The sequence below is a fragment of the Pecten maximus genome, chromosome 13 (assembly GCF_902652985.1).
Source record: "Pecten maximus chromosome 13, xPecMax1.1, whole genome shotgun sequence".
NCBI classification, from domain to species: Eukaryota; Metazoa; Mollusca; class Bivalvia; order Pectinida; family Pectinidae; genus Pecten; species Pecten maximus.
The window spans coordinates 37,921,754-37,949,433 of record NC_047027.1 but is presented as its reverse complement, the minus strand read 5'-3'; the positions used below and the strand labels follow the sequence as shown (position 1 = coordinate 37,949,433).

Here is a 27,680-nt window from a genome sequence, read left to right as displayed (position 1 = left end):
TGTCACCACAGGGGACTGTCATATGATTCCTGTCATGTAATACTTTGTCACCACAGGGGACTGTCACATGATTCCTGTCATGTAATACTTTGTCACCACAGGGGACTGTCAACTGATTCCTGTCATGTAATACTTTGTCACCACAGGGGACTGTCAACTGATTCCTGTCATGTAATACTTTGTCACCACAGGGGACTGTCACATGATTCCTGTCATGTAATACTTTGTCACCACAGGGGACTGTAACATGATTCCTGTCATGTAATACTTTGTCACCACAGGGGACTGTCATATGATCCTGTCATGTAATACTTTGTCACCACAGGGGACTGTCATATGATCCTTGTCATGTAATACTTTGTCACCACAGGGGACTGTCACATGATTCCTGTCATGTAATACTTTGTCACCACAGGGGACTGTCACATGATTCCTTGTCATGTAATACTTTGTCACCACAGGGGACTGTCACATGATTCCTGTCATGTAATATTTTGTCACCACAGGGGACTGTAACATGATTCCTGTCATGTAATACTTTGTCATCACAGGGGACTGTCAACTGATTCCTGTCATGTAATACTTTGTCACACAGGGGACTGTCATATGATCGCTGTCGTGTAATACTTTGTCACCACAGGGGACTGTCATATGATCGCTGTCATGTAATACTTTGTCACCACAGGGGATTGTCACCTGATCCATGTCATGTAATACTTTGTCACACAGGGGACTGTCATATGATCTTGTCATGTAATACTTTGTCACACAGGGGATTATTATACCTTTACGTTTTTTTCTCTATATAAAAGTAATGTGATAATTTGACTATCAGCCTCGAGAGGATTGCGCATGTGTTTCCAGGACTATCACACCGTGTGATAGTTCGAAAAAACTGTCACACGGCGAACTGTCACACCCCTGCCGCAACGTCGTCAGAACGTTTGAAAGACACAACGACATGCAAGCGCTTAATTGACACTTATTGTTTGTTGTTGCAGACGGTAGCCTAATATTTTGTTTTCTCTCATGAAACTGTCAAACGTGGATCAACACATGCGTTTTCAAAACGCCACAGACGTAGAGATCGAGTCATTATTAACGGATAGAGATAGCCAAAACACTAAAAGGGTCATACAAACGTCTGTCATGTTAATGGAGGACTATATAGCAGATTCTCATACCAGCACAGACATCCTATACAGAGAAAAAAAAACGTAAAGGTATAATAAAACAGTTATCAAATGGGGTAATTCGGGCAATAGTAATTTTGTCAGCCCCTCATCAGCAACGGTTGCCCTCGGGCTAAAGCCCTCGTGCAACAGTTGTTGTTTCGGGGCTGACAAAATTACTATCGCCCTCATACCCATTTGATAACTGTATACTGTCACATGATTCCTTGTCATGTAATACTTTGTCACCACAGGGGACTGTCATACAATCCTTGTCGTGTAATACTTTGTCACCACAGGGGACTGTCAAATGATCTCTGCGTTTTATATCTTTGTCATCACAGGGGACTGTCACATTTAACCTACACCATTTGAAATAATATGGTGCTAAATATGTAAACTTCTACCATGAATTTATCTGTTAAATCATCAATCAAAACATAAATAGAAACTTTAAAATGCCTTTGTCTCATATTCAGACAATTTGGTCACAGATAGTTCTTTATCAAAGTAAGCATACCTGAAATGGCGCGAAGAGATTTGGACATGAGTGTAACTTGCTGATGACGTAACAAAATTCGGTTCCCCTGGGCACACGGTTGAAGAAACGGCTCCTGAAAATATTCAGTAAATCTTATAAAATACAGTCCATTGATAAAGAATACAATGTTACTAGCTATTAGTACCATGATATTTCATTTGATATAAAATTCTGAAAATTTTTCATTTCTTCTGAATATTTAATAAACCAGATAACTGAACTATATTATTTAATGTATATTTTGTATTGATTTTAATAGTACTACAAACATGAAAAATTTGAAAGAAATCTGGATGTATGGTATCTTTGGGAAATTTAACATTAGCTCGAGCTTCATCATTGTCACATCCGGTTTATGACTGAAATAGAAGCAGAAGGATTTGCAATCTAATTAAAATCTAAATAGTCATTATCACTACGTTACATAAACATCTAACAACATCCCATAAGGGGTCACGTTCTGATGAGCTTTCAAATGTGTGTATTTCACTTTCTGGGCGAATTGTCAATTTGTAGCATGCATCTGAAACAAACCATTTCGGCACAGCATGTATATAGCTTTATGCTATGTGGACGAAATGACTTGAAACAAATTATCTATGCACTATAGTCATGCTAATTTGGACATAAAAAAATTCACTTCCAAGATTCTGGAAGTAGTCATTTGATTGGTTAATCCAAAAGGTCACGCCGACGTGACCCCCTATGGGATGTTATTAGATGTTCATGTAACGTAGTGAGAATGACCAACTAGATTTGAATTAGATTGAATGACTTTTGTATTAGAAAAGCAGTCTACCTACGTCGAAAAGACCAGATAAACCAATACATGTTCTTCATCTTACAAAACTCCACATTCTGTTTTCGTTGGTGTTCCTTATCTGTTCCGCCCCTTTCTATCTTTATTCCCTTCTTCGTTAAAATACAATATAATTTTAAATAATCTGTTGCGTGACGAATTTTGTATATATTTCCTTGTTACGGAAAGGACGTAAGTAAGTTGTACAACTTTTGTCCAATCCATTTGCTTTTATCTGCAATAAAATTGATTTAAACTAAACTGAAATAGCTATGGTGTTTTTCCCTTGCTGGAAGTATCAAATCGTAACAGAGTTCTTTGTAACACAGAACAACTTCTATAAATATTGATTCTCTCAACTTACAAACCACTTGGCATTTTGTCATCGAATCTCACAGTGAACAAACTACATACAATTATAATGTATTAAACTCTAGACAAAAGTATAAATACTCACTTATGTGTAACTTACCTATCAATGTCCTAATTAAAGTTATCCCAATAATTATCACTTACCTGTCAATGTCCTAATTAAAGTTATCCCAATAATTATCACTATAACCTGTCGATGTACTAACTAAAGTTATCCCAATAATCATCACTTACCTGTCAATGTACTAATTAAAGGTATCCCAATAAATAGCACTTACCTGTCAATGTCCTAATTAAAGTTATCCCAATAATTATCACTTACCTGTCGATGTCCTAATTATATATATTATGTATATTATAATGTAAATGTTCATCTTCATATGTTATCCTTTGTATTCTGTACAATATGTAATATTATGTAATATGTTTTGTACACCACTGATTGGCTGTCAAGCCAAAAGTAATAAAAATGAATTGAATTAAAAATGAATTGAATTGAATTAAAGTTATCCCAATAATTATCACTTACCTGTAGATGTACTAATTAAAGTTATCCAAATAATTATCAACTGGAAACGCAGATAATTTATTCCAATTTGAGGACACATCGTTATAACTTTAGCTGGTATTCAAACGATTTTCACAAAATGGTTAGCTAGCAGTGCTGTGCATCGGGCTCTGGTACGAGAGGCCAAAGAGAGGGAACGTTGTATCTGTTCTGTAACATATAAACATTGCATGCATAATATTGTTTAGTTTCTTGAACCTCATCCCCCCCCCCCCCAAAAAAAAGAAGAAAAAAGAAAGAAAAAAACAACAACAACAACAAAAAACAAAAACAAAAAGCAAAAAAACAAAAACAATAAAACAGCAAAACAAAAACAAAAAACAACAACAACAAAAATACAAAAAAACAACAACAACAAAACAAACAAACAAAATAACAAAAACAAAAATACTAGACGATTCATTGGTTGGTTGACGCTTTGCTTAATTTTAACCCAGGTACATATATGTACATGAATTTGCTTTCCATTTGTATAAAACAACCAGTTTTGGGAAGATAAGTCACGTGGTGCGGATACTGATAACACAATGTGTATAACGTCAGATAACACCCCTCATTGAACCTCACACAAAACAGAAAGTAACATTTTGGACGTTTTTCCGAGATGTCGGCGATGGTTTGTCTGACTTTCAAAAATTCAAATCAAGGTCAAGGTCAAGGTCATGGCCATGCATCGAGCGCGTGTCAACACGTTAATCTGCATGATCACGGGAAGTTTACTTTTGTTTACTCACACGTCATTTGACAGACAGAAGGGTAACGTAAGATAACATACAGGATGTTTGTATGATTTTGATAAATTTCTGTGTGAATATGTATAACCTAATTTTCGGACGAGGAAAATGGCAACTTTACAGAACCCGTTGTGAAACAAACTTTATAATGATCAAGAAGGTTAAAACAAGATACGTCAGGTAATACCTAAATGACTTGTATGATATGGATTTCAAATGAGTTTTCAATGAAGATTTTATAAAACGAGTCTTAGAAGCTTTCAGTATTGCGTGCGTGAAAAAAAAACCAAAGGCCCAATGGGCCCGAATCGGTCACTTGCTATCCAGTGATCCATTTCATAAATAAACGTAACTAAGATGGTGTATCAGAGACCATATATGATCCAAGGCCAATTTAACACTTAAATCATGATCAAGGTAATTCATTTTAGCAAACTTACTAGCCTTCATCCAAGAACGCTAAAAGCTAAATATAAAGTGTTCGGACCTTTCAGTAATTGAAAATAAGTCCTGAAAATATTTTAGCATATTTGACTGCTCTCATCTTTAAAGGTCAATGTCATTTATTTGAACAAACTTGGTAGCCCTGCACCCTAGCATGCTACATCTTCGCTAGCCAAGGCTTCTGATTACGTTACACTACACGAACCCCTTGGCGGATATAGTCGTGTTCAAACCGTCGCGCCCTGGAATCCCAGGGCATCCAATCAAATCGCGTTTTACACTTGGGCTTGGTTTCGCAGTAAACAAAAATTGCGACACCCAGTACAGAGCTACAATGTCGACTATGTCATGGCATTTTACCTATATACAGAGACATACAATCTTTAGGGGAACATTCGCAGTGTTTGATAAATCTATTTAAGTCATTGATCACATATCTCATCGAAATGACACAAGCCTCCATGTGTGTTTGTTAACATCACAGATGAAGTAAATCGGTAACGCTCATTTTGATTGGTCGAAAATTTCATGAATAAAGGGTGGTAATTTTGAATCTCCGCTAGAGGGCCAGAACTGACGACTATATCCGCCAAGGATTGGTGGAGTGTAACGTAATCAGAAGCCTTGGCTAGCGAAGATGAGCATGCTACAGACCCAGTATCAACTCCTTGTGACTCATAGTTATTGAGAAGAAGTCGTTTAGATAGTTCAGCCTATTTGATCCATGTGGCCTTGAATGAAGGTGAAGGTTATTCATTTGAACAAACTTGGTAGCCCTTTCCCCAGCATGCTACAGACCCAATATAAACTCCCTGGGACTCATGGTTATTGAGAAGAAGTCGTTTAAAAGATTTTAGCCTATTTGACCCCTGTGACCTTGAATGAAGGTCAAGGTCATTCATTTGACCAAACTTGGTAGCCCTTCACCCAAGCTTGCTACAGGCCTATCGGGCAGGTGAGCTAATGAAAACCTTGAGACTAATTTCAGAAAATTTCATGTGGAATAAAAACAAATTTAAGATACTTTTTATCACATAACTCAGAAAATGTATGTGTTTTAGGCTTGAAAATCAAAAGACGAAATCACTGGATATTAGGCCGATTAGGAGGTGATATGGGTGTGTAGATATTTAATATTTACCATAGTAACAAAAAATGACAAAGAGAGACACTTTAATGACTCTTGCGCTGACCGGGCCTCGAACTCACGATCTAAGACACCTTATCACCTAGCCATAAATACCTGCAGCTTATACCACTGCACCACATCCATGTTATAAGAAAGAAAGTTCCAATGTACATGTACAGTAAGTAATGGACCAATATAGGTACCAGATCCGAATAAACAGGTGTTCGTGTGGTGTTGATTGCTAAAAATAGATATATGATGTCACAAATAAATTACAAACAATCACGTCACAGACATATAACATAAAACAGCTACAGACATAAATCTGGTATAGATTAACTTCAGACAATATCGTATCGAGTGAGTATACAACTACGTTCGCCGAAGTCTTTTATAGATAACAAAATTCATCTTAAGGTGGAAAACCAAATTTAAAACTTGATAAGTTACAGCGTAGTTTAAAACGACTCGGTTACTGCACGTTCTGTGTCGATCCAACAACCGAACTGGTTGTGACTTATCAACCGATCGACCGAGGGGTCTATTGTCCGAAGTAAGTTCACTAGATTTATATATGTAACCTCTCCTCATGTGTCTGTGATGTAAGCTGTTGTAATCCATTTGTTGACGGTTGCTAACTAAAAGTCACAACGATAGATTATCATATCACGTTAAAATATGACTTCGCTAGCCAAGGGTGATCAATACGATACTCTCTTTTTCAAAAAAGGAGAGTATCGTATTGAACACCATTGGCTAGCGAAGTTGGTGGAAAGATGACTTTTGTGATAAATAATATTAGTGTTTTTGTTTGTGTGTTTGTTGTGTTGTTGTTTTTGTTTGTTTGTTGTTGTTGTTTTTGTTTGTTTGTTTGTTGCTGTTGTTTTTGTTTGTTTGTTTGTTTGTTGTTTTCTGTGTTGTTGTTTTTGTTTGTTTGTTTGTTGTTGTTTTTGTTTGTTTGTTTGTTGTTGTTTTTTGTTAGAGATGTATTTGTTAGACACAGACTTGTAACTCACACAATGGTCGATCTTGATTTTCACAAAAGGAGAAAGCAATCTATCATTAAACACGATACGTATCAGACATAAAACACGATACGTATCAGACATAAAACACTATACGTATCAGACATAAAACACGATACGTATCAGACATAAAACACGATACGTATCAGACATAAAACACGATACGTATCAGACATAAAACACGATACGTATCAGACATAAAACACGATACGTATCAGACATAAAACACGATACGTATCAGACATAAAACAAGAAATATCTTTCAAAAAGATAAACGGAATAATTTTATGCTGGTGGTTATAATGTAAAACTGCTGGTGAAAAAAATGAACTTATGCTTTTCAGCAAGGATTACAAAATTATATCAGCTTGAATCATTTTTGGTGATAATAAAATTGCATTTGAATCAGGAATATAATTTGTAATTTGAAAAGATATAACCACTTATACAGCTTGCATTCAATCTGAACTTTGTCTCGTTTTTAACTGCATATCTGCATTTTGCAGTTATCGGTACATTGACCAATCACATACTTTATCTTGACCAGTAACGCCACCTGTCACGTCATATCCGGGGCCAAAAGAGTATTATACGGCTATGCCGAATAATACATCATCTCTATCAAAATAAACTTGCAATAACATTTCTGGATCGCCTGGTTGCCGTACTACCGGCTGAAAGGCGGATCTGCTCGCACAATCCCGGCTTAAAATTCAGGGGCATGTGCCGATGAGACGGGCTAGCACACCGGGAAATGGGTTTCCGCTAAACACAATGCCGCTGACCTAAATTACAAGGGCATGACCTTGATATTTGTTGTTAGGGTTATATAAGGTCCCGATGGGGTGCGCTTATATTGATTGGTCTGTTAAACTTATGGAGACATTCACGATACGCGATTTATTTTTAGACAGTGAAATTTGTTTCTAAATCGAATATGTGATAAGATTTCCTTAAGGAATGTGGTGCCTTATCTTACGCTGAGATTTTTTAAGCTTGTTTTTTTTATAAACAATTTACATTTTTATATTCTGTAAATGGAAGTTTAAAACATTAACACTTCATAATATAGTTTCCCCCTGCACCCAGTCGCCGTTGGTAATATATACATACATAAAATATGTCAGATATAGTCGAGTTTAACCTCATATCAACACCCCCACCTCCATCCCATACCTCGCAGTGTGCGAGATGCTTGCGTGTTGTGAAAGTGTGTTTTAGGAGGCTGAGGTAGATTCATGTTTGTCACTTTGTGATAGCGTGGGTCTGATGCCGACTTTATAGTGCCACCTCACTGAAGCGTACTGCCGAAGACATCCAGCAGGACACTCCACCCGATCACATTATACTGACAACGGCAAACAAGAAGTCTTACTCCTAAATAGATTCACTCGGTAAATCCGAGAAAAGTCCGATATAAATTCTTTCGTTTAAAGCAAAATATAAACCTCATTCCAAGTGTTTTGTTTTGATTTTTGAATTCAGATCAGGCCCTTGTGCGATGAAAATGGAGTAACTGATCATCTGATACCATGGAATGCTATTTTTAACTTGAAATTGTTAGTGTTAAAATAATCTATTTGGTTGTCACCATCACGAATAATATTTTCTACAACTATACTCTGTTATACGAAAATTGAAATATTGGAAACAAAAAGAAACGAGAGCCAATATTGGTAAACAACCAGTCACCGTAAGCCTGATGACACTAGACAGTGCTAGTTGTTTGGGCGACAGAGTTACTAAAGTGTAGAACCAAAAAGGGCAATAACTCTCTTTATTACAATTATCTGCAGTTTTTGTAAGTATACTAAACCGCTGCTGTGAAAAGGACGTTTTCGAATAATGGCTGATGAAGGGAATGAGTCTTTGATGTGGAACAAAACATTTTTTTTCTTTTTTGTTTTTGTTATTGTTTTGTTTTGTGTTTGATTTTTTGATTTTTTTAATTAATTTTTTTTTTCTTTTTGTTTTGTTTTTGTTTTTGTTTGTAAATCATCCGTTGACGTAGTGTATTGATTTTATAAAGGGCAATACGATACTAGCATCTTCAAACACAAACAAATTAAGATATAGTAGAGCAATTCAGATGTTGCGTCCTTCTAGGTCTCGTCAGTAATAACGGGGACCTTAAGTGTGGGAACCTTGGAGACAAATGATGAAACTCAGAATTAAAAAAAAATAAGGTCGAAAGAAATATCAAAATCTAGATGTATATTTTACGATCTAAAATCTAGCTGGGAATGCCATTAGCTTTTTACTGAATTCTAAAAAAAAACAAAAAAAAAACGATGACGTCATAACCGGTACTATGACATCATAGACAAACAGAAAATTATTAATACCTGTTTTACTGGAGACATAAAACCCTTAGTAAAACTGAGAAATATTAAGAGCACTTTAAAGTCTCTACTTGATTGAGAACGAAAGGTGTACCCCTCAGGAGCCCCATGTATCTGAGCAGGCGTGAGATGCAGATGTATACAGCCTATGGCAAATATCTTGACATTAAATTTGTGAAATATGTCCCGACAAATTGGGTTGTTTTCTTCACGTGCGCACGTGATATGTATTTGGATGGCATTGATCACATGGTCTGAAAGTAAGTAACAACACAATAGCCATTGTTACGCTAATATGAACGATTAACACGTTCCACTTCAGGGGAATCATTTTTAACATTGAAATGTAATATTCTTCTTTAAAGTATATCACTCTTTATTTATAAGTCAAACACATCCATGTATTGTTATATGAATAATAGATCATTAAGTACAATGATACCGATATTTTCTACATATTACATGTATTCTATAAACATACATACTCTAGGCTTGCCATGTTGCTATCTTATAAAAATATAGATGTTCATTCTCACTACGTTACATGAACTATACGACATCGCATAAGGGGTCACGTTCTGGTGACCTTTGTTATCTCAATATTTCACTTTCTGGTCGAATTGTCAATTTACGATGTCATCGATTTCACCCATTCGCCACAGCTTGTATCTGAAGCTAACCATTTCGTCACAGCTTGTATCTGAAGCTAACCATTTCGTCACAGCTTGTATCTGAAGCTAACCATTTCGTCACAGCATGCATCTGAAGCGAACCATTTCGTCACAACATGCATCTGAAGCTAACCATTTCGTCACAGCATCCATCTGAATCTAACCATTTCGGTACAGAAAGTATAGCTATATGCTTCCCTTAGACGAAATGACTTGAAACAGATTGATAGATTATGCATGCTTTGCACTCTAGTTATGCTATTTCGCACATACGAAATCCACTTCCAATATTCTGAAGGTAGTAATTTGATTGGTTAATCCAAAAGGTCATCCTGACGTGACCCCCTTATGCGATGTCGTTAGATGTTCATGTAACGTGTAGTGAGAATGATCTTCTAGATTTTAATTAGATTGGCCATGTTGCCTTAAAAACCGCCAATTCAATTTTATGTGCTATCTACGCTGGGAGACATTTTTTTCCTGGGACGAATCTGAAAAATGTCATGGTTTCAAACGGAGAACAGGGGAAAAACAAAAGTTTTTCACTTTCATATAACACAAGGAAATATAGTTTCGATCAAAACGGCGAAAACACAAGATAAACAAGTCCATTTGTATCTCACAATTATGTTGATGCTACAGTTAATTGATTAAAAATGTTTTACGAATAATTATTTAAATATTAAAAGATTCGTTCAATTAAATAGATTTTACATCATATCACTTGTACCCGATCCTTTATTGATAAAATATCTATTAACATTTTCAGGGATAGTATCCTCAAACGTGTGTCCTGAGAGCGGGGACATTGTGCCTTCAACAGACAGCTACACAAATGTTGATATCGATATGAGGTGTGAGTCATAATGTTGATATAAGTATGAGTGTTTAGGGGGGGGGGGGGGGGGGGGGGGGGGGGGGGGGGGGGGGGGGGGGGGGGGACACCAACAGTCAAGGTCATATGAGGACGAGTGTCTAGGGAACACTAACAGTCAGGGTCATATGAGGACGGATGTCTAGGGGACACCAACAGTCAGGGTCATATGAGGACGGGTGTCTGGGGGGATACCAACAGTCAGGGCCATATGAGGACGGGTGTCTAGGGGATACCAACAGTCAGGGTCATATGAGGACGTATGTCTAGGGGGATACCAACAGTCAGGGTCATATGAGGACGGGTGTCTGGGGGATACCAACAGTCAGGGTCATATGAGGACGGGAGTCTAGGGGTACACCAACAGTCAGGGTCATATGAGGACGGGTGTCTAGGGGGATACCAACAGTCGGGGTCATATGAGGACGGGTGTCTAGGGGACACCAACAGTCAGGGTCATGTGAGGACGGATGTCTAGGGGACACCAACAGTCAGGGTCATATGAGGACGGGTGTCTGGGGGGATACCAACAGTCAGGGCCATATGAGGACGGGTGTCTAGGGGATACCAACAGTCAGGGTCATATGAGGACGTATGTCTAGGGGGATACCAACAGTCAGGGTCATATGAGGACGGGTGTCTGGGGGGATACCAACAGTCAGGGCCATATGAGGATCGGTGTCTAGGGGACACCAACAATCAGGGTCATATGAGGACGGGTGTCTGGGGACACCAACAGCCAGGGTCATAGGAGGACAGGTGTGTAGGGGGACACCAACAGTTACGGTCATATGAGGATGGATGTCTAGCGGATACCAACAGTCAGGGCCATATGAGGACAGTTGTCTAGGGGAACACCAACAGTCGGGGTCATATGAGGACGGGTGTCTAGGGGACACCAACAGTCAGGGCCATATGAGGACGGGTGTCTGAGGGATACCAACAGTAAGGGTCATATGGGGACGGGTGTCTAGGAGACACCAACAGCCAGGGTCATATGAGGACAGGTGTCTAGGGGGACACCAACAGTTACGGTCATATGAGGATGGATGTCTAGCGGATACCAACAGTCAGGGTCATATGAGGACAGTTGTCTAGGGGAACACCAACAGTCGGGGTCATATGAGGACGGGTGTCTAGGGGACACCAACAGTCAGGGTCATATGGGGACGGGTGTCTAGGGGACACCAACAGTCAGGGTCATATGAGGACGGGTGTCTAGGGGACACCAACAATCAGGGTCATATGAGGACGGGTGTCTGGGGACACCAACAGCCAGGTCATATGAGGACAGGAATCTATGGGGACACCAACAGTCACGGTCATATGAGGACGAGTGGCTTAGGGGACACCAATAGTCAGGGTCATATGAGGATGGGTGTCTAGGGAACATCAACAGTCAGTGTCACATGAGGACGAGTTTCTTGGGCACACCAACAGTCGGGGTCATATGTGGATGGGTGTCTATTGAACACCAACAGCCAGGGTCATATGAGGACGGGTGTCTAGGGGACACCAACAGTCGGGGTCATATAGGGACGGGGGTCTGGGGGACACCAACAGCCAGGGTCATATGAGGATGGATGTCTAGGGGATACCAACAGTCAGGGTCATATGATGACAGTTGTCTAGGGGAACACCAACAGTCGGGGTCATATGAGGACGGGTGTCTAGGGGACACCAACAGTCAGGGTCATATGAGGACGAGTGGCTTAGGGGACACCAACAGTCAGGGTCATATGAGGACGAGTGGCTTAGGGGACACTAACAGTCAGGGTCATATGAGGACGGGTGTCTATTGAACACCAACAGTCAGGGTCATATTAGGACGGGTGTCTAGGGGACACCAACAGTCAGGGTCATATGAGGACGAGTGGCTTAGGGGACACCAACAGTCAGGGTCATATGAGGACGAGTGGCTTAGGGGACACTAACAGTCAGGGTCATATGAGGACGGGTGTCTATTGAACACCAACAGTCAGGGTCATATTAGGACGGGTGTCTAGGGGACACCAACAGTCAGGGTCATATGAGGACGAGTGGCTTAGGGGACACCAATAGTCAGGGTCATATGAGGATGGGTGTCTAGGGAACATCAACAGTCAGTGTCACATGAGGACGAGTTTCTTGGGCACACCAACAGTCGGGGTCATATGTGGATGGGTGTCTATTGAACACCAACAGCCAGGGTCATATGAGGACGGGTGTCTAGGGGACACCAACAGTCGGGGTCATATAGGGACGGGGGTCTAGGGGACACCAACAGCCAGGGTCATATGAGGATGGATGTCTAGGGGATACCAACAGTCAGGGTCATATGAGGACAGTTGTCTAGGGGAACACCAACAGTCGGGGTCATATGAGGACGGGTGTCTAGGGGAACACCAACAGTCAGGGTCATATGAGGACGGGTGTCTAGGGGGACACCAACAGTCAGGGTCATATGAGGACGGGTGTCTAGGGGGACACCAACAGTCAGGGTCATATGTGGATGGGTGTCTAGGGGGAAACCAACAGACAGTGCATATGAGGACGGGTGTCTAGGGGGACACCAACAGACAGTATCATATGAGGACGGGTGTCTAGGGGAACACCAACAAACAGTGTCAAATGAGGACGGGTGTCTAGGGGGACAGCAACAATTAGGGTAATATGAGGACTGGTGTCTAGGGGATACCAACAGTCAGGGTCATATGAGGACGGGTGTCTAGGGGGACACCAACGGTCAGGGTCATATGTGGATGGGTGTCTAGGGGGAAACCAACAGACAGTGCAATGAGGACGGGTGTCTAGGGGGACACCAACAGACAGTATCATATGACGACGGGTGTCTAGGGGAACACCAACAGACAGTGTCAAATGAGGACGGGTGTCTTGGGGGACAGCAACAATCAGGGTCATATGAGGACGGGTGTCTAGGGGATACCAACAGTCAGAGTCATATGAGGTCGGGTGTGTAGGGGGATGCCAACAGTCAGGGTCATATGAGGATGGATGTCTAGGGGATACCAACAGTCAGGGTCATATGAGATGGGTGTCTAGGGGATACCAACAGTCAGGGTCATATGAAGACGGGTGTCTAGGGGGACACCAACAATCAGGGTCATATGAGGATGGGTGTCTAGGGAGACACCAACAGTCAGGGTCATATGTGGATGGGTGTCTAGGGGATACCAACAGTCAGGGTCATATGAGATGGGTGTCTAGGGGATACCAACAGTCAGGGTCATATGTGGATGGGTGTCTAGGGGGACACCAACAGTCAGGGTCATATGTGGATGGGTGTCTAGGGGAACACCAACAGTCAGGGTCATATGTGGACGGGTGTCTAGGGGGACACCAACAGTCAGGGTCATATGTGGATGGGTGTCTAGGGGAACACCAACAGACAGTGTCATATGAGGACGGGTGTCTAGGGGGACAGCAACAATCAGGGTAATATGAGGACGGGTGTCTAGGGGTACACCAACAGTCAGAGTCATATGAGGACGGGTGTCTGGGGGATACCAACAGTCAGGGTCATATGAGGACGGGTGTCTAGGGGTACACCAACAGTCAGGGTCATATGAGGACGGGTGTCTAGGGGATACCAACAGTCAGGGTCATATGAGGACAAGTACCTAGGGGGACACCAACAGTCAGGGTCATATGAGGACAAGTATCTAGGGGGACACCAACAGTCAGAAATGAAATATAGAAAAAACTTACGACCCCAAGTGTTGCAAAGATGATATTTCTGTCTTACAGTTTTCTGATATATATTGTTTATTTTCAGACGAGGCGAGACCTGTACCTGGGTCATAGAACGACACGACTGTCAGGGTGACGGGGGTATCGAGGTGGATGTGTATTTTCGGAGTTTCTCTAATGATGATTCGGTACACATCTATAATGGTAATGTATTTATATATTTCTTTTTCTTTTTTGGTATAGCCGTATAATATTATTTTTGCCTCGGATATGACGCGACAGGTGGCGTTACTGGTCAAGATGAAGTATGTGATTGGTCAATGTACCGGTAAATGCAAAATGCAGATATGCAGTTAAAAAGGGAACACAGTTAAGATTAAATGCAAGCTGAATAAGTGGATGTATCTTTTCAAATGACACAATTTTTCTCTGTATAATTTTTCAGGACCATCCCTCTCAGTAACCATTATTAATTGTTTTAAGTCTGTTCTGACAATTTTTCTCTGTATAACTTTTCAGAACCATCCTCTCAGTAACCATTATTAATTGTTTTAAGTCTGTTCTGACAATTTTTCTCTGTATAATTTTTCAGGACCATTTTCTCAGTATCCATTGTTAATTGTTTTTAAGTTTGTTCTGACCATTTTTTTCTTTATGATTTTTCAGGACCATCCTCTAAGTATCCGTTGATTCAAACCAACATACCGGACTGGAGTTATGTGTTTATCCTACCTCCTAAAAGATCGTCAGGGAGGTTCATAACGGTCGATTTCCTAATAAGGAATTACTATTACACCAGATCGTTCACCTTTCGTTTCCGTAATACGCCCAGAGGTCAGTTCTATAACCGTCAAATATTTTATCTTTTATAGTTTCATGTCTTTGTCTTTGAAACCCACAGGTTCAGTCAATATGAACTGTGTCATGGCTATCTGTATGTTGAGAGCAGTTTTCTCAGATTTCAAAATGATTTGATCAAAGTTAATTAATTTTACATTCGGAACACCTCGGCCGATTCTCTACGGTCATCTAACCTGTAAAACAAATAATTAAATACAATTCATAAAATACATAAATTGATCAAATAAAAAATAAAATAAATCAATAAAGTATGGCAAATAACAAAGGATTAACATTATATACATGTAGAGACATTTTCCCCCTCATCATTACAGGGTTTTTTTTGTATCAAACGAAATAGTTCATAATGACTGCATAGTTGAGTTAAATATCTAGGGTTTCGTTATTTTGTCATGACTTGGCTTTGTTTTAAAGGGCGAGCACCTTCGATGACTGTTAACGTGAAACGGCCGATGAATCCCAGACGGAAACGTGTGATGATGAATCACTATTAGCGACCAAAACAGCGAGCTTCATCACATCCCCAGGGTATCCACGGCTGTACCGGAAGTGAGTTTATCATCAATTGTATCCTATTGAAAATCATAACAAATGTTAAGTCGACCTCTGACATTTCGTGTTTATCTTTTCGGGTTTTGCATTAAGTGAAGGATTACTATAAGTATTATATAAACATGTATAACTAACATAATGTTGTATTTACTATTTGGGGCCGCGGTGGCCGAGTGGTTAAGGTGTCCCGACACTTTATCACTAGCCCTCCACCTCTGGGTTGCGAGTTCGAAATCTACGTGGGGCAGTTGCCAGGTACTGACCGTAGGCCGGTGGTTTTTCTCCGGGTACTCCGGATTTCCTCCAGCTCCAAAACCTGGCACGTCCTTAAATGACCCTGGCTGTTAATAGGACGTTAAACAAAACAAACAAACCAAACACAAACAAACATTTATACAATTGTACTTTTTTTGAAAAATATTTTGCAGCTCACTGGACTGTAAATGGACCGTGATGTCTGATGACATATGCAATGATGACGTCATACAAGTAACTATTCACGAGTTATCATTAGAGGACAATGATCACCTTCTGATATACGATGGTAGGTCAAAATCATCTATTAAGTCCCCAGGCAAAAATCTTTACTTTTTGTTCGTATTTTTCTCTTGTTTCTTCGATTTTCAGTGAGAATTAATGTTTCGTTGATACACCAGTATTTTCCACTCCTATTTTCAATCCCTCCTCTACAGTAATCCCACACAGCTACAACCTCCCGTTAATATATAAAAAGATTTTTAACAGATTCCCAGTAAAATGTATGAACATCGAGGTGCAAAGTGAACGAAATTGTAATCAAATCGACGGGTCGTTTCGGCTACTCTTTAACCGTATGAACATTGAAGTGTAAAGTGTACGAAATTGTAATCAAACCGATGGGTCGTTTCGTCCACAAATTAATTGTTGTAACGTAAGCTGTAAAGGTTCCTGTGCATCAGAATATTCTTGATCCAAAATTGGATCAAATTTAAATATTCACCATCACTTACACATAGATTTGTTTTATGCCATGCTCTGTGATGTGATGATCTAGGATTTCAATCGCTAACGTTTGTATTTGATCAGTTGTCGAATGGGAGAATAAATGTAATTAAATTCTGACAATCCTTGATGGATACTAATGATACTGACTTGCTAGTAAAAATGTGTATTTATCCTATTTATATTTTCCACTGTTTGTCCTCCATAGTAAGTTAATACATATTGTATTTTTTTCGTCAACTGTGAACACCATTATTGCATATATATGATACTGTAATGGGGATTGTCTATGTTTGTAAAGAGAATGAATAAACTGTATTATCCAGGGCCTGTATAAACTTCACTGATAATAAGCCTGGTGAAAATTACCTACTGATGTCGTGTATTTTTCACTTATTAGTTGTTTCAGAATAAATTATATATTTTGAGGTTTAATTAAAATTTAACTGCAATGCCCTGGTATGCATTGTCTTATCTAGTGCCTACATATAATTAGATATAAACTAATTAAAGTAAGTTAGTTTAAACAATTAATTCTGTAATGAAGGAGACCTCTAAATTCTCTCCCTGCATTTCCCTCTAATTATCACCCTACATTTGCTCTTAAACTCACAATTTCAAAAATAAAATCACTTTATGTAAATTCTAATGTCATCTTGTGTAAATAGTTGTGCTGTATACTGTTTTGGGAAAGGGCTTTATATAAGTTGGAAAACTTGTGCACGATCCCTTTATCACGATATTTAAGATACAATAAAATACGTTTAAACTAATTAAGCTAATTAATTCTCGACAGCGTAATGTTTCAGATGAAACCGCCATTTTGCAACACTCTATTTCTGTCTCCATGGCAACGATTGTGACGTTAACCGGGCACCATACCGTTATTTGTATTTTTGTAATGTCAACAAATCTTAACGGTACGGACATATTAGTGTTATTTAAGCAATGAACAATAACGGGTTCCCATGCCATTTGCCCACCATAAATCTTGCTGCCATATCGACTATAACAACATTAAAACTACTGTTCAATACTTAAATTTACATTGTCTTACCATTTTCGTCAACTTTGAAAAAAACTAAACCAACACAAAAAAAAAATCCCGCCCTTTTTAATGTCACATGACCCACTGGGTGTTATAGGCGTATGATGGCAACTGCCTCTTAGCCTGCGGCATTATGTCAATGGGGAAATGCGGAGCAAATGTAAATGTTTGTTTATGATCTAAATGAGTGTTCCTTAACAGGCAGACACAAGTATGAACCAGTGTTAGCCAATTTATCCGGACATGGGGAACCACGAGTGATCATTGCGTCCGGAACTGCAGTCGTTATCATGTTTAATACGGACGATACATTACCAGGACGAGGCTTTAAGCTGTCGTTCATCCGAAGGAAGGGTAAGTTCAAGTTTTTACGATGGGTGGTGGGCATGCGCATTGGTAACACGCTCACAAATCACCTATCAACGTTTGTCTTCAACAATAAGTCCCCTCTTGGCAGGCCAACAAGAGCGATTGTTTCAGTTTTTTTCGCAATGGTTATGAAATAAGTGAAGTTATTTTTTTCCATGATCAAACAGTTTAAGTGATTCGTAGTCATAGAAAATAATAAAGTTTTAATTATATCAATTTCACAGGGGCTCCCTCAGAAAATAACAAAGTTTTGAATCATATCAATTTCACAGGGGCTCTCCCAGAAAATAACAAAGTTTTGAATCATATCAATTTCACAGGAACTCCCTCAGAAAATAACAAAGTTTTGAATCATATCAATTTCACAGGGGCTCCCTCAGAAAATAATAAAGTTTTGAATCATATCAATTTCACAGGAGCTCCCTCAGAAAATAACAAAGTTTTGAATCATATCAATTTCACAGGAACTCCCTCAGAAAATAATAAAGTTTTGAATCATATCAATTTCACAGGGGCTCTCCCAGAAAATAACAAAGTTTTGAATCATATCAATTTCACAGGAACTCCCTCAGAAAATAACAAAGTTTTGAATCATATCAATTTCACAGGGGCTCCCTCGGAAAATAATAAAGTTTTGAATCATATCAATTTCACAGGAGCTCCCTCAGAAAATAACAAAGTTTTGAATCATATCAATTTCACAGGGGCTCCCTCAGAAAATAATAAAGTTTTGAATCATATCAATTTCACAGGAGCTCCCTCAGAAAATAACAAAGTTTTGAATCATATCAATTTCACAGGGACTCCCTCAGAAAATAATAAAGTTTTGAATCATATCAATTTCACAGGAGCTCCCTCAGAAAATAATAAAGTTTTGAATCATATCAATTTCACAGGAGCTCCCTCAGAAAATAATAAAGTTTTGAATCATATCAATTTCACAGGGGCTCTCCCAGAAAATAACAAAGTTTTGAATCATATCAATTTCACAGGAACTCCCTCAGAAAATAACAAAGTTTTGAATCATATCAATTTCACAGGGGCTCCCTCGGAAAATAATAAAGTTTTGAATCATATCAATTTCACAGGAGCTCCCTCAGAAAATAACAAAGTTTTGAATCATATCAATTTCACAGGGGCTCCCTCAGAAAATAATAAAGTTTTGAATCATATCAATTTCACAGGAGCTCCCTCAGAAAATAACAAAGTTTTGAATCATATCAATTTCACAGGGACTCCCTCAGAAAATAATAAAGTTTTGAATCATATCAATTTCACAGGAGCTCCCTCAGAAAATAATAAAGTTTTGAATCATATCAATTTCACAGGGACTCCCTCACTGCCCGATCCAGTCACCATCAAAGTAACAGAGACCATGGCGGAGATGTCTGTTGATTTCCTATCGGGTATCCCACATAACGCGGTGTTCTGGAGTAAAGATGGCGTCATCGTTCAACAGGACGACAAACATACACTCACTGTGACCCCGGCTGAGGTCAGCGTCGAGTCGGAACATGGCATCAATGTGGACGGGTTCAGAGCCTCGCTCCTGATCAAAAAACTAGAACCACGTGACTTTGGCATGTACAAAGTGGCTGTCGGAAATCGGTTCGGAATAAGTGGAAGGGGGTGCTTTCTCCGACGGAGACTATTTGGTAGTATAGATACATAATGTATCCATGGATGCTTAGTATTTGGTATTTTTATCGACAATACGATAAATTCAAATAATTTAATCTCAGAATGGCGTCGTCGATTTACTTACCTCTAAACCTTGTTTATTTTACAGCTCCAGTCATACATAACTATACTGTGTTTGAAAACAATGCTACAATAATGGTGACGTTTTCCTCATATCCAGACTTCGAGGTAAGAAACACTTTTAACATATATATCCATTGCATGAATACATCGACAATGCCCTCTTTATGACATCACAAGTACAAAATGCTCTTGTATATATTGATACAAATAAAATATGTTTAAAATTCAAGTTAAGAACTATTTCCTGGGTCAAGCAGCCGTATTGGGCAGAAATGTAATTCGTGAAATCCTTCAAAAATATCATTTAAAACAAGTTTACTACACACCAGGATTCCATATACGATATTTAAGCATGGACTGTTCAGCCACCATTTTGGGTAATATACATCCACATTAATATTTGATGAATAAGGAAGACAATTGTCATTTTTCAAAAATAACTGTGCACTTCTAGATCTGTATGGTGACAGATGATATTCATGTTGTTTTCGGGAATGTAGTGACTTTGGAAAGGATGTGCGCACATTCTGCTGAAGGCGTATACAAAAGTGAATAATTAGTTTGATCAAGTAATTGCGAATACTCAAAGTTAATTGAATGCGTTTCGTTTTTCATTTCTTACATTTTTGCACATTTAGGTAACATTCTTAGAAGTTTTGTGTAGCGGGTTTCATAAATATACAACTATAAATCGCATAGATTTCGCGAGTATTTTTTTCCGCGAACTTACCTATTCAGATATAGTCGCGAACACATGATTTTGTGAGCTCTGATCTAGAAAGGAATTTTAATTCGCGAATGATGAACTACTAGATTCATGAAAATTCATATATCGTAAACGTACGCATTTGTGACGTCACATGAAGATACCGATTAACTTGTTACAAGTTTTCGTCCGCGCGACTGTATCTAGTACGATGTTTGTTCTCAATGACAGCAATATGTGATTCTGTCGGGATAAGGGATAAATAATGGACTATCTATCTAGGAATTTCATTTTGAAGCAAAAAGTCAGGCAACCAATATTAATTGCATCTCATGGATATGAATAGACTGATTGACACCCGTATAACCTATTTCATAACAATATCACTTTAATCTAAAATAATTTTGTATTCATGTAATAGGTCAAATGGTACAAGACCCACCGTATCAATACAACCGGAAGTGACGTTCGAATAACCACAGAGCGCGCTGAAAACCAGCATATTGGTAACGAAAACGAGGCTATATTTATATCTATACTAAGTCCGGAAACACCAACACAACCTGACTACGGAGATTACACGTGTATCATAAGTAACGACGTCGGGACAGCAGAAGTCTCCATCTATATAGGATTTCCCAAAACAGGTAAATGGAAATTATTATGTATGTTGGGAATCACAGGAAAGAGTCTTTGGCGATGAAATTTCAAAATTATAATACTAGAGAGATTTTTATTTTTCAAAACAATAGATATTCATATCTATTTGTCACTGTTATTGTAAATTCTTTAAATTCCTGTCTTTACCGATATAGATCGTATAATCGAGCTGTGGTGAATGCTACCATCAAAAGGGAGTGTGTGTTTATCAGTTTATTTTGATTAAGAGATAATATTTCTCAAATTTACACATGGACAAAAACACATATATTAGTATTTGTTATATTTGGATTGCATGTACATTTACCATATTTCAATATAAAATTTACTTAAATATTGTTTCAGAAATTCCAAAGGTTTTGCCTTCGTCTGTAGAATTGAAAGATGCAGGAATCATTTTGAGGGTGAACTTTGACTCCAATATTGCATATCCAACGGCAACTTGGTACCATGGCAACGTGCGATTGGAAACATCTTACAAATACAGATCGGGATTGACTTGGGAAGGAATCCCCTCGTCGGACTGGATCGCGAACGGCTATCCATCAGTTCTACATTCCGAGGTGGTTCAACTTATCACAGAGAGACGGGAAAATGGCCGTAACATTACAGGCAACTACATTTATCCGTCAATCGGCGGTTCCAGATCGTCAACCCAGCGTGACGCTAATTATACCGCATTCCTAACTATCTCTGAGGTAACAGCTGACGACTTGGGTCTCTACAGAGTTGTCCTGAAGAATGACGCCGGGTTAGCAAATCACGTCATTGACGTCACTACAATTGAGGGTATGTGAATTTTATACGATATAAAATCTATAAATAGATCCGGAATATTACTTAATACGTAGGTGTTCATCTTTTTTATACAATTTTAAACGGAGATTTTTCTTTTACATTTTTTTTATGAAAATCATATGTTTTAGTTTTCCCTTATGCAACCTGTGATCAGTTGGAAACCATCCAACTGGAGTGTAACGTCACTTCCTGTTCTGGAGTTACTCTATCATGGATCCATTCTGTTGGTGGTGACGTCATCAGACATCTTCCTGGTCATCAAGATGGATCAATCAACACACTTACAATACCTATGTGCATGTACTCGGACGCAGGCACCTACAAATGTGTTGGAACAGACAAACAAACCGGAAGTGACGTAGCGATTAGATTTGACAAAACTGTTCTTACTGTTAGAGGTAAGATAAAATACCGTCATTAAGAGAAACTGAAAAAATAGTAATTTATTAATCATTCATTTTTCTAAGCTATCTTTTTTCTCTAGCGGAGGCAGTTTAAACTTGAAATTTACTAGTAATCAATCATGCATGCACCCCGCTACATCTGTTTCCCCTAACAGTAATATAACTGTTGTTTGAGGGTTAGGCTGCTTTTGCATTTTCCGACTATATCAGTTTAGAAATTAATTTTATCTTACAAATGTTCTTTTGATCAGAATCATTTAGAACCATGGATGGTTAGGTAGAGCACTGGTCGTCTACGCGACTGAGGTTCGGTTCCTCAATCAGACGTGAAGCGTAACAGGGGTTTCTGCCCATCCATATTGGGTTTCTTGTGACATTCTGTTTTCCTCCCGCCTCTCGCACGCTTCCATCGGACCGACAGGAGCGATTGCTATGGATTAGTTGTGTATAATTAAATTTTCTCTGACTTTTGTTCCAGCCATTCCAGTTATTCTGGAATCAAGTGTCGACATCCAAAATGGCGGTATACTTTTAGAGGTTCCATTCTTTTCAAATCCTCCACATCGCCTGGTCACGTGGTATCAAAATGGTAACAAGCTCATTTCATTTTACAACAAAGTTATAGCAACAGTATCAGGTGACGTGAAACTGCCAATGCACGGGAAGACAGGAAACCAGAAAGGTCACGTGACTTCAATGGGTGTGGACTTGCCAAATGTAGACGATTATGGGATGTATAAGATAGCAATTTCAAACGAAATGGGAAACTCCGAGCATATTATCCATGTTCAAAACCCAGAGTATGGTATGTAAAGGTCAAGGACGACTCTGTATTTTTAATTTCATGTAACCCGAACAATAACAATATATGTTTTAGTGACGTTCTCATGCATAATTGCCTTACTAATATATATGAATGTAAGTTGTCTCCCTTTAGAACATACATTTTAACGGTTTAGTACTAGTTCTTTGAAAATTCAATCTTGATGAAACTTGAAATTATTGATCATTTGTTTTTAAGGGGAAGAATAAATACATGTGTTTTCCCCCACAAAACAAATGTTTGTTTTTGCATTTAAAAGATATTCATAGGAAGCGATTGGGTAGTTATTCACCTTCCATAAATTTAATAAAGCTACATGTGAAGTGTATCTTTAGTCTTCTACCAGGGGATCTTATGTCCATAATTGAAATTTTGTATGAAGTCTTTTAAAGTTGCCAGAGATAGTTTCAACATTAACGTTGTATGGACTATCATTGAGGGTTCATTGTAGTGTAATTAAGGCGTTATGGGTAATATTGATATAACATTTGACTTCCCTCCCTTGGTGATGACGTAAAGCTAGTTTACTTCAGTCATCAATTATTCTACTCGTTAATATTTCAGCCAGACCGGTAACTTCCAGTGACGTCAGCGTTTCCTTTACTGAAAACTCGGCTCTCCTTAACGTGACTTTCTCATCATATTATCGTAACTTCAGTGTGAAGTGGTACTTCAGAGGTCAACATGTCCAGGGAGGTCACTCCGTCAATAAGTACGTCATACAGACTGACCCTTCCGCCAACATACCCGACCTTAACCCTTTGGTACGAACAAAAATCACCAAGTCCACCACTCTGACGGTCACGTGTTTATCAGAGGGGGATTATGGGATATATGATGTCGTCGTGTCAAACAAGGCGGGGCATACAACGATTCCAGTTCGGTTAACTGCCCAGGAACAAGGCAAGACAATGCGCATATAGCGTATCATCTCAAAAATTTGGTTTGTTTTTGTTAAACGTCCTATTAACAGCCAGGGTAATTTAAGGACGTGCCAGGTTTTGGAGGTGGAGGAAAGCCGGAGTACCCGAAGAAAAACCACCGGCCTACAGTCAGTACCTGGCAACTGCCCCACATAGGTTTCGAACTCGCAACTCAGAGGTGGAGGGCTAGTGTCAACGTGTCGGGGCACCTTAACCACTCGGCCACCGCGGCCCCTCATCTCAAAAAAGGCTTTTCGCTATATTATATTATCATATATTCCATATTTCATTTGTTTATTTGAAAAACTACGGTAATTGATATCATCTCAAAGAAGTGCACACAAGACACGCAAACTGCCCTTTAAATGTGAGTTAAGTAATGATTGAACCTACTGTTAACATAGTTCTAAACACATATTTCCTTTGTTTATGTGGCGGTTGCCATTTGCCAAGTAATTAAAAAATTACGGTAATTAAGATCATCTTAAAGAAGTGCACAAAAGACACACAAACTGCCCTTTACATGCGAGTTAAGTAATGATTGAATCTACTGTTAACATACATGTATTTCTAAACACCTCTACCGCATCTGTATATCGTGTTTTACTGTGTCGGCCGCCGCGTGCGTCCATAAACACATTCGTTTCCTTATAAATGGCATTAAAGTTCATGACCTTTTTCGAAAACATCCATGGCTAAAACTGCCAGTCACCAAAGATATCAATTACGTTGCATATGATTCCAACACGCCTGAGAAATATATGGGAGGACCTTCTATTAGGTTTTCTGGTATAAGAAAAATTATTTACTAATCATTGATCACCTCTTCTCATTGGCAATTGGAGCGCATTACAGTTGACTGAAGTTTATATTGATTTGTATATATTTTCATCTTGAATTATTATAATTGGATGCTGTGATTATTGGCGGGAAACTCTCCCTTGGTTGTTGTGGTGGACTTATACGGAGAGTACAGTTCTTTATGATTCCGTTCTCTTTTCAATAGGTGCTCCTTTGATAATTGGGGACATGGTTGCCGACGTCACACATTCCACAGCAGAATTATCTGCGACTTTCCATTCCTCCTCGGGCTACAGACTCGTAAAATGGTTAAAGGGAGATAATGAAATAACCAACGACTCGGTAAAGTATAACATCGTAAATGAGGACGTCGACATCAAGATCTCGTACAACGGAGAAACGATGGAGGAGACTGGAACCATAACGAGGCTGAGTGTGACGTCACTCGAGGACCCGGATTATGGACTCTACACAGTGCAGATCTACAACGACATCGGGATGACCGACAGATCAGTGACACTGGACGAAGGTCAGTCTTAGTAAACTATTTAAATATTGTTGATCTGTCACTGTTTTATATTAATATTCAATTAAATATTATCAGAAATACGGTGCTTCTTATTTTAAAACTACATGTACGTTTGTTTTTTCGATTGAAAATGAATTTAGAATTATTTCTATTTGCAGAATGTACGTAATACCCCAGACAACCCTTGCCGCGTGACTGATTATGATATCCTTGTGTTAAACTATATTGTCTATAAACTCGAAAGGTTCCGAATCCTGTGTATCATATGGTACAATAAACAAAGCGACAATCTAAGAATCGTTTGTGTCATAATGTTGTGTATACTTCTGGTCATTTCTGTCTTTGACTGACGTCCCGACTCCAAACCATAACGTTTCAGTCTAATGCGAGAATGCTTTAGTAGTCACAAGAAACATTTTCAGGAAATATGCGTTCAAATACACCAATGGATGTGTCCACATAATTGCCGTTTTTGTACACGTAGAACGGCATTTTTTGTTACTGGTTGAATGGTGTTCATGTGATTTAACCAAAAGATATTTAAGATACTTTCGATATGATTCATCCATACACCTTAAATATCCCCTAGTATCGTCCGGTTGAAAATGATACGCTTCGTGAACAATGAACTCGGACGTGATATGGTACCAAGAGGCCCAGAGGGCCTGTATTGTTCAATGAGATATTTAGTAAGCATGCATGGCAAAAGACTTGTCCTAAGTTACATTACATATACATTGTATTTCCATATTTGTTCAGCTGCCTCTCTCCCAACAAAGGTCCAATTATTTTTGTTTTTAAAATTGATATATTTCCTCAGCTGGGCTCCACCCCTCCTAATCAAGGGGACACCCTACGTTTATACAACTTTGAATCTCATTTGGCCAATAATGTTCCAAACCAAATTTGATCAAAATCCATTCAGTCGTTGAGGACAAGTAGCGATTTAAATAACATGCCTCTATTTCGCCTATCCGCTCTCCAGCTGCAGAGGAGCCACATTCTCCGTTTATAAAACACGCTATTCTATCTCCATTAAAGGAACTGTTGAACGACGAACAGACGACACATGCTGCGCTATGGTATAAGCTTGCCGGTCCTTCGGACCAGGTGAACTAATAAAACAAAACATATGCGAGAACCGTTTTACATTTTATTAAGCTACACGGATAATTCTGGGACTTCACAAACGATAAACAAGCCTCGTTTCCGAGTTGGTAAGAGACCAAACATAACATTCTTTGTATGTTAAACATAGGGACTCCAAGTCTCCCTAGATTACTTTAATACAAGCTTTCTTTTAAACATAAGATACATTAAGTTTTCTGTGTAGTGGTTACGTACCTGGACCTCGGTGTGTGTGTACAATAAAGAAATCAAATCTTCTGTATGGAGATTCAGACGGGTCTTAATATACACATGTATGACCAGTAACTATATTGACAAGGATTCATACCGTGCACACAAATCCTAGTGTCTAACAAAAAATTGCAAGGGTAAGGATTCACCTGCCCAACCACGCGGGTTTTCAACGGATTCTCCGGTTTCCTCCCACAGTAAGGCCCCTCGCGCCCAACAAGCGTAATTAATATAAGTTTAAGATAAAGAACAGTTTCCTAGTTTACATAGGTCTAACAGTGTTTGAGATTAACACAAACCAAGCTCTTTGTGCTTTGTGCTGTACACACAAACCAAAGTGTATATATTGACAAGGTTTACTGTACACACAAACCAAAGTGTCTATATTGACAAGGTTTACTGTACACACAAACCATAGTGTCTATATTGACAAGGTCTACTGTACACACAAACCAAAGTGTCTATATTGACAAGGCTTACTGTACACACAAACCAAAGTGTCTATATTGACAAGGTTTACTGTACACACAAACCATAGTGTCTATATTGACAAGGTTTACTGTACACACAAACCAAAGTGTCTATATTGACAAGGTTTACTGTACACACAAACCAAAGTGTCTATATTGACAAGGTTTACTGTACACACAAACCAAAGTGTCTATATTGACAAGGTTTACTGTACACACAAACCAAAGTGTATATATTGACAAGGTTTACTGTACACACAAACCAAAGTGT

General features: G+C 38.9%; 1 protein-coding gene across 1 annotated transcript; it reads left to right on the top strand.

Annotated features, from left to right (window-relative positions):
- Positions 1–9,260: 9,260 nt before the first annotated feature.
- LOC117341071 (titin-like) lies at positions 9,261–25,874 on the top strand. Its single transcript, XM_033902901.1, has 16 exons — positions 9,261–9,386; positions 10,567–10,651; positions 14,447–14,565; positions 15,028–15,195; positions 15,637–15,771; positions 16,203–16,318; positions 18,005–18,157; positions 19,501–19,827; positions 19,962–20,041; positions 21,064–21,289; positions 21,648–22,091; positions 22,229–22,498; positions 22,983–23,309; positions 23,892–24,230; positions 25,257–25,580; positions 25,739–25,874. Exons 6-16 carry the CDS (start codon positions 16,228–16,230, stop codon positions 25,747–25,749), a joined length of 2,592 nt encoding a protein of 863 aa, XP_033758792.1. The 5' UTR covers positions 9,261–9,386; positions 10,567–10,651; positions 14,447–14,565; positions 15,028–15,195; positions 15,637–15,771; positions 16,203–16,227; the 3' UTR covers positions 25,750–25,874.
- The last annotated feature ends 1,806 nt before the right edge of the window (positions 25,875–27,680 follow it).